Source organism: Terrapene carolina, unplaced genomic scaffold, assembly GCF_002925995.2.
Source record: "Terrapene carolina triunguis isolate 2854851 unplaced genomic scaffold, T_m_triunguis-2.0 Scaffold50204, whole genome shotgun sequence".
Taxonomy (NCBI): Eukaryota; Metazoa; Chordata; order Testudines; family Emydidae; genus Terrapene; species Terrapene triunguis.
Window position 1 is genome coordinate 1 of NW_020714555.1, and position 8,336 is coordinate 8,336.

At 41.8% G+C, this 8,336-nt stretch overlaps 1 protein-coding gene across 1 annotated transcript; it reads right to left on the minus strand.

Moving 5' to 3' along the window:
- Positions 1-1,199: 1,199 nt before the first annotated feature.
- On the minus strand, positions 1,200-7,334 carry LOC113405722 (protein kinase C epsilon type-like; the record flags this gene model as incomplete). The annotated part of the gene is made up of 3 exons (XM_029914416.1): positions 7,327-7,334; positions 6,671-6,809; positions 1,200-1,388 (listed from the first exon to the last, which is right to left on the minus strand). Coding segments are annotated over exons 1-3 (336 nt in total), but the record flags the coding sequence as incomplete, so codon positions are not given.
- Between the last annotated feature and the right edge of the window lie 1,002 nt (positions 7,335-8,336).

Below are 8,336 nucleotides of genomic sequence, written 5' to 3' on the forward strand. Positions count from 1 at the left end.
ACTTGTGGTAGGGAGAAAGTGCCATGATAACTCATCATGAAATGTTCAGTTTCAGAGCCATCCTTCACTCTCTTAGGAGTCATATGATTTACATTTGTCTCTCTCATTTGTGGTGCAAACAGTCAGCTAGACGTCTAGCTTTTAATGTTTGTGCCCGGACCTTGCTGAAGACTCACAAATCCAGATGCACAATCAGGGCTATTGTATAAGTGACACATTTTTGTGAAAAATAAATGCAATGACACATAATAGGACACATGAAAGAGTCGTTTCAGCTAAGGACAAGAATAAGGCGCATAAAAAGAGTCACTGAATGATGCTTCTTGTCCCAGTGCTGTCCAAGTCAATGTTCACTCCAGCTTTCTGTGCCACTTGCAGAATGAAGCCTTATACAGACCTTATTATGGTAAGACCCAACCTTTAAAGTTCTTCTCAAACTGAAAGCCCCAAATTTACCACTGGGATGCAGTACGGGACTGATGATTAAGTAGAATGTCCAAAATTACCTGGTGACATGTTTTGGCCACCTGACAAGCAAAACCTACCTGGATTTGACAAGATTCTGTCAATCACCCAGCTCACCTGGGGTGAAGGACCAAAGCAAAGTCACTTGTATTATAGTGGGAACATCTGTTTAAAAATGCCATTGTGTCAAGTAAGGAAAACAACATGCAGCTTTAAAATATTTTTGACAACATGTTAAAAAAGGCAGCAGGGTGGCAAAGTTTATATGTGGATTAAAATAAAAACATGCATCCGACGAAGTGGGTATTCACCCATGAAAGCTCATGCTCCAATACGTCTGTTAGTCTATAAGGTGCCACAGGACTCTTTGCTGCTAATAAAAACATTGACACTGTTTCTTTAATTACATAATGCTTCCCCTGCTCCTAGTGAGCATGCAGTGTGTAAAGTGTCAGAGTGATAACACAGCTCTAGTTGATTGTGATTTTCCCTGAAACATGATTCTGCCTAGATTTATACAGCACACAACTGCAAGGAACACAAACATTCTGTTCCTTTCCCACAAGAAGTGTAATTTATCCCAGGACCCATTATCCTAATAGTGGCACTCTGAACTATGGTTGAACTCCCAGTGGTGACTGTTCTGATTGTAGGTAAATTCAATTTTCAGCAAGGGAATAAAAAGAAGAAAAGAAAAAAAGGAAGAACGAAAGAAGAAGAAATGGAAGACTCACTGCTTTTAAAATGCTGACAGCTTCTTTGCTGAGCCAGACTGGGTAGAGCACATCGTCATGAAGTATGGATTCAAAGAGATCATCTTCATTGTCAGCTTCAAAAGGAGGTTGCCCAGCCATCATTTCATACATCAGAACACCCAAAGCCCACCAGTCTACCGAGGGACCATATTCTAACTCTTGGAGGATCTGTTAGGGAAACAGAGAGGTCAGATTTAATAGGCAACTTGAGTGATAGCTTCAGATGCATGTTTATTGATTAGACACAAGATGCTTATCCTACTACAGTGACTCAAAGAGGCCAAATCCTGTTGATTTCAATGGCAGTAGGCGTGGGCTTTTTACTTGTGCAGCTCCTATTAATATCAATCATATGGCTAAGTTTCAATGTGTTGCACTGAAAACCAACCCGCAGTAGTGTTCTCAGAAGCATTAACCAAGTTTATTGGTCTCCCCTAGCATGTTCATGAGTAAAAGAGTTGTATAGCCTTCTATATTGTTTAAACCAAGTTGGGGGAAAGTCTACTGCATATGCAAAAAAGTGGTGGCAAATGTAAAATCAGAACATAACTGCCATCCTGGATCAAACCAATGGTCTATCTAGCCCAGTATGTTGTCTCTGACAATGACCAATACCAGAGCTTCAGGGTGAGTGTACAGAACAGGGCCGATGGTGTAATCCTCTCCCACCTTCCTTTCTCAGCTTCTGGCAGTCAGAGGTTTAGGGTCGCCCTGAGCATGGGGTTGCATCCCTGACCATCTTGGCTAATAGCCATTGATGGACCTATCCTCCCTGAACTTACTAAGTCTTTTTTGAATCCAGTTATGTTTTTGGCCATCACAAGATTCCATAACAATGAGTTCCATAGGTTAATTGTGTGTTGCGTGAAAAGTACTACTTCTTGTTTGTATTAAATCTTCTGTCTGTTAAATTCATCAGGTGACACCTGGTTTTTGTATTATGGAAAAGGGTAAATAACACTTCTCTATTCGCTTTTTCCACACCATGTATGATTTTATAGACCTCTATGATATCCCCCCTTAGTCATCTCTTTTCTATGCTGAATAGCCTTAATCTTTTCAGTCTCTCCTCGTATAGAAGCCATTCCATACCCTTGATCATCTTTGTTGCCCTTCTCTGAACTTTTACCAGTTCCATGATATTCTTTTTGAGATCAGGTGACCAGAACTGGATACAATATTCAAGTGTGGGTATACCATGGATTTATATAGTCCCATTATGACGTTTTCTATCTTAGGGCTGGTCTATACTTAGCCGCTAGTTCGGCGGCTGGAAATCGAACTTCCGGGTTCGATTTATCGCGTCTGGTCTGGACGCGATAAATCGAACCAGGAAGTGCTCGCCGTCGACTGCGGTACTCCAGCTCAACGAGAGGAGTACCGCGGAGTCGACGGGGGAGCCTGCCTGCCGCGTGTGGACCGCGTCTGAACTGCGGTAAGTTCGAAGTAAGGTACGTCGACTTCAGCTACGTTATTCACGTAGCTGAAGTTGCGTACCTTACTTCGACTTGGGGGGTTAGTGTAGACCAGGCCTCAATGTCTATCTCTTTCCTACTAGTTCTTAACATTGTAAGCCTTTTTGACCACTGCTGCATGTTGAGCTGAACTTTTCAGAGAACTATCCACCAAGACCTCAAGATCTAGAGTGGTAATTAATTTAGAACCCATCCTTTCATTGTCCCTGTCTTGAACACTATACACTGATGTAGTTGGTCCTGTTGCACAGAGATCTGCTAAGATTTATAATAATCCTTTTAGTATGAATACTGGAAGCCAAAAGCATCCTCCTTTGAGAATTTTGTTTACAATAGGAAAACATGATACCCTTTCGTGCAGCATCAACCCTACTGTACTATACTAAATATTGTAGACTTTGCTTTAATTATCTTTGCTTCTTGGGAAAACTGGCAGGTTTTCTACTTGTAGTGGTAGCAAGTTCCAATGTGTGACACAAGCAAGTCCAACTTTGCAACAGACACCTCGGATGGGTTAGAGTGATTGATTATTATTATATTACTCCAGGGCTACTGTTATTCGAGGAACAAGCTTAATTGTTGACTTTAGTCTGTTGGAAAAGAGTCTGCAGTTTGGCTGCAAAGTATCAACACAAGAAGGTGACAGGTTAAAAGAAAAGGTACCATGACCCCGGGTTGATAGCTGTAATGGCAACCACCATACACACACACAAAGGTTATTAGCATTATAGCTGGAATCCTCTGGGTAGGGATTATTGTACTCAGCTCTAGTGAATGCTGATTGTACTGTATATATAAAACCCATCCAATATTAATATAAGCGCAGGTATTGGTCTAAGATTTGAATCATAGTGCTTGGATCCAGATCTAAATGTCCCCAAAATCTGTAGGTAGTTGGACCCTATGTCTTGGTTTGTGATATTATAGAAATACATTACAGAAATGTCAGCTGCAAAGTTGTCCTCAGAATTGGACTTCTCCATGGTCTGGTGTGGGAATGATCTTTGGATTTCACATTTTTGCTTTGGCATCCTGCCAATCAAAAGTGACATGAACGATATAGTGGTGACTCAAGAGGACAAAGCAGTAGGAAAGCTTGAGGAAAAGGAATGGTGAGAAGCAAACAAAAAGGGAAAATGGGAGTTTTGCCACCTTCAATGGGCCCAAATTTTCATCTGAAAATGTCTAGGAGTTTAGTACTGCCTTTTTATTTAGTAAAAATTTATAAAAGAATCCACAAGTTCTGATTCTTTTTCCTAGTGGAGTAAAGAAATAATGTTCACAAAGCCAAAACCTTACACAAACTCATTTTGCTTTCCTTCTCTTACTGGAGTGCTCTCTCAAACTGCGCAAACCACCCTAGGCACAAATTATGTAGCTTTAAAATGAGTTTCCTTGCCTTTGCACCTACCAATACTTGATATCATCTAGTGCTAAAAATACAGATTTACACTTTATCTTTACTTAGCAACCAACATTTTCCCCCTGCAAAATAATGTTTGATGAAAAAAATGCTGACATAACTTTTTGCCCAGCATCCTTAGCACAAATGCAATATGTGTGAGATACATGTAGGCCACCTTTACTAGAGGGGCCTCTGAACTTTATTGGGAATGTTCCAGTTGGGAAGATCCTGTGCGCTGCAATCCAGCCTTAGAGAGCACAACTCCCATGATGCCTTGGGGAAAGAGAGAGAGACTTGCTCTTCCAGGCAGTGCAGGGAGAGCAGGCGGTGGGCTCCATTTTTGGGGAGAGGAGCCAGATTACTGGTGTGGAGCTCTGTCCATACCAAGAGCTGCTGCTAGGAAGCCAGAAGCTGCTGCTGAGAGCCTGCTGTGGCTTTGATTGAGCAGGGAGCTTCAGAGGTAGGTTGGTGGCTTCACTGGAGCCAAGGGAGAGATGATTGCTGTGCCTGGAGCTGAATGAGGTGGGCCTGCAGTGAAGGCAGTGTGAGTAACTCTCACTCTGGTTTGGGAAAGGGAAGGGGCACAGCAGAGAGTCTGAGTCTGAGGAGAGGCAGAGTGATCTTCCCATCGAACCAGGACCCAGAGCTGCTGACATGTGGTGAAGCCAGCTCCAATCGTCAGAGGGGTTGTGCAGCTTGTTGCCTTGGCTGGACTGATACACAGAACTAACAGCGTGCTGTCTCCAGCTGCAGATCTCCAAGCGCTCCCATGCAAGCAAGTATCTAGGACACTGCGGGGTGGGGTAAATGGTGGCAGTGCAAATGCCAGTTACAGAAGATTCATTTATTACTGTATATTTTATTTGTTAATTGATTTTATTCAACTGCCCCCTGTGGATTTAAATAAGTAGTGACATATAATCTTAGACTGTTATACCCTGTTTCTTTAACTTGTTAAGTAAAGATGTGTTAACTCTAAATTAAGTATAGGGGATGTATATTATTTATAATTGGTATTTTTGAGTTAGACCCATGCCACAGATTTAATTATTAATCATTATTATTGTTGTTGTTATTGTTATTACTACTATTTGGAGGGGTTTATTCCTGGAGGTTCCCAAGGCACGCCATTGAGTGTGTACAGGGGCCAGCCAGGTGAAGGCACTGCCAATTGTAAATTCCTTTAGTATAAAGGGACTGCAGCAGAGGGGTGGATAAAGGATTCCCACCTATCCAACGTCACCACTGGGATACTCAGGATCTCCTTTAATGTCAACAACATCAGGCACCCAGGCACACAGGTGAGTGTTGCCTGTTCCGAGTAACCCAGGGAAGAAAGGGGGGTTACATTCAGGACAAAATTTTCAAGGATTGGTGGCTAAACTTGAATGGGCAAATCTGTACAGAACTTGTTTTGCACATACCAATGCCTGTACTTGTAAAGGGAATCCATGTAAATGGTGCTGACTCAGCTTAGGCACTGACCTTTGAAAATGTATCCATGGTATTAAAATCTAGGTAATCTACAAATAGCATAGTGCTATGTCATCTTTTTTATCCAAATATCGTAAGTTATGTCCAAATCCATCCATGCATAAATTTGCATATTTCCCATTCCATTTGGACGAACAGGGGAGTCTATTATATGTCACTCATCAGTACCTCAGAGCAGAGAAACAATGATACTCCCATACAGGTCTAACACAATATGATACCTACAGTATGTTACATTGTGTCAGATCATATCTATGTAAGTCTTATTACACAGGTGAACATATCCCTGTTTTTAGGCCTGGGTACAGGTCATTGCTGGGAGGGAGCATCCGATTACATCTAGTATCTGAAAGGTTTAGAAGCACCTTCAAAGCAGCAGTAGGGTCATAAATGTGGACAAGGAGAAGAATAATGCAATATGCCAGGAACATGTGTTAGGGGAAAATGTTAAATGACAACATCATGCAATAACAAACTGGTCACTTTAGCTTCAATTTGACATTTTTGTTCTTCACCTTCTAGTACAGAACAAGACAAAAGCCTAGATGATAAAAGAGCAAAAGTTGAGCATGTTTAACTGCTTGAGTCTTTTGGTAGTTGCAGCAAGGAGTGTATGACATGGGTATTTTGACATATGGAGTGACTACTCAATTTAAAGGAAAGGTAACATGGAATGGGCAAATATTCAGTGGGAAAACCTAATACACTATTACCCACTAACGAAAGAATGACAGACAACCGGCCACCAGCAAAGCTAAACAATTTACTAGAGAATGCCATCAAATACAGTACAGGAAACTTTTAAAAGCAAGGTTTCAACAGCTATCAAGTACAGAATCACAGACATTGCCCCTCCCTTACACTCAAAGGTCCAGATTTTGCGAACTACTGATGCTGAGTAGGTTACTCCTTGTAGAGATCCACAGATTTCAACAGGATTATTCAAGTAGTGCAGATGACAGAATCTGGCCCACATTTTTCACCTTGCACATACAACGGATACAGTTATCCATGTGTACCACAGTTAATTATGATTACTGGCAATATTTGTATGTGAAGTCTGGTATAAAAAATACCTCAGGAGCTATGTAGTCTGGTGTTCCGCAAAATGTAGTGGTTGTTACTCCGTTCAGAATCCCTTCTTTACACATTCCGAAATCCGCCAGCTTGCAATGACCCTCTGCATCCAGAAGAATATTGTCCAATTTCAGGTCTCTGGGATAATAAAAAGGTATAAGATTCAATATTTAACCCTTTTTCTCAAACAGGCCACACACTGCAAAAATTTTAAGTACATGGCCCCCAGCTGACCCACAAACTATAGGAAAGCACAAACAGGTAAGTGCACAGCAAAACCAAACAGAATCAGCTGTTCGCTATGTGCTTGTAGAGTTTCCAGGAGTGATTCTGGTGTAACAAGAAAACTGACGGTACCAAGCACTTTGTAGGATTAGGCCCTTAAACTTTTGTCAGCTGCATAAAAGCACAAGCCTCAAGCCCAACCCAGCCGTACTCAGGACAGTATCAAAGATGAGTGTGAGAAGACTTCCCCCTTTATAATTCCCAAACCTAGGCCTGGCCAGAGGCCACTTTAGATTCCATCACACCTAAGGCTCTGTCTGCACAAAAGAGATTCACAGTGGACAAAGTCTAACAATGAAGTTATACTGGTGCCAAACTCTAATGTAGATCTGTATTGGTGCAAAACGAGGCTTACCCCAGTCATGCTTACCTGGGCATGTTACTGAGTTACAATAAACCCTGCTTTGCACCACTGCAGCCCGTCTATATTAGGAGTCTGCACTGGTGTGTAACCAAACTGATGTAATTTAGGGTGACCAGATGTCCCGATATTTCGATGTTTGTCCCGATATCCGCCAGCAGCGCTGTGGTTTTTTTGCTCAGCCGGGGCAGGACTCGGCTTTTTTTTTTTTTGCTCTGCCGGCGGGCACCCCCTACCTCCAATGTGTCCCGATATTTTCTTCCCTTCATCTGGTCACCCTAAGGTAATTGCATCAGCACAAATCCCTTAATGTAAACAGAGGCTAAGAAAAATAGAAGTAGCCATTCTAGCAATCTGGGTTCACCGTGTTGCTCCAGACATAGCCCTTTGCCATGCGAGAAGAAAGACACCAAACTATTACTCCAGCTTGACCCCACTCAGAGGTTCTGTCTACGCTGGAGGATTCCTCCAGAGGCAGGCTAGGCAGGCTTTGCTTTTCCTTTGTGCTGCTGGAGTGGTGCAAAGAGTCAGAGTATGTTGGGGATCTGGCCTCAAAAACTGGTAGGAAGTTACCATTGCCAAAGGCTAGCAATGTTCTGAGATCTGAGATTGGTGGTGCCAAAAAGCTTGCCCACCCCTGCTCCAGGGCGTGCCTTGGGAACCTTCAGCAATAAACCTATTCTAATAATAATAATAATAATAATAAATAATAATCTGTGGCGTGGATTTAACTCAAAATACCAATTATAAATAATATATATCCAATATACTTAAATTAGAGAGCAATGTTCAATAATCCATCTTCCACACATTAAGGCAATATTTATATATCTTTTTAGGCTGAACGTGCACACAGAACACACTGCAATATGAAGGACTTTTGAGTCAAATAAGGACAGTTTTATTGTTCCAGCACTCAAAGAGCGTCTCTTAAAGCCACTCTGTTCATTGTGCTAAATGTAACACTTAGCAGATTCTAAAATTGGCGTATTTTTCAGTCCTGCAATCTGTGATTTTAA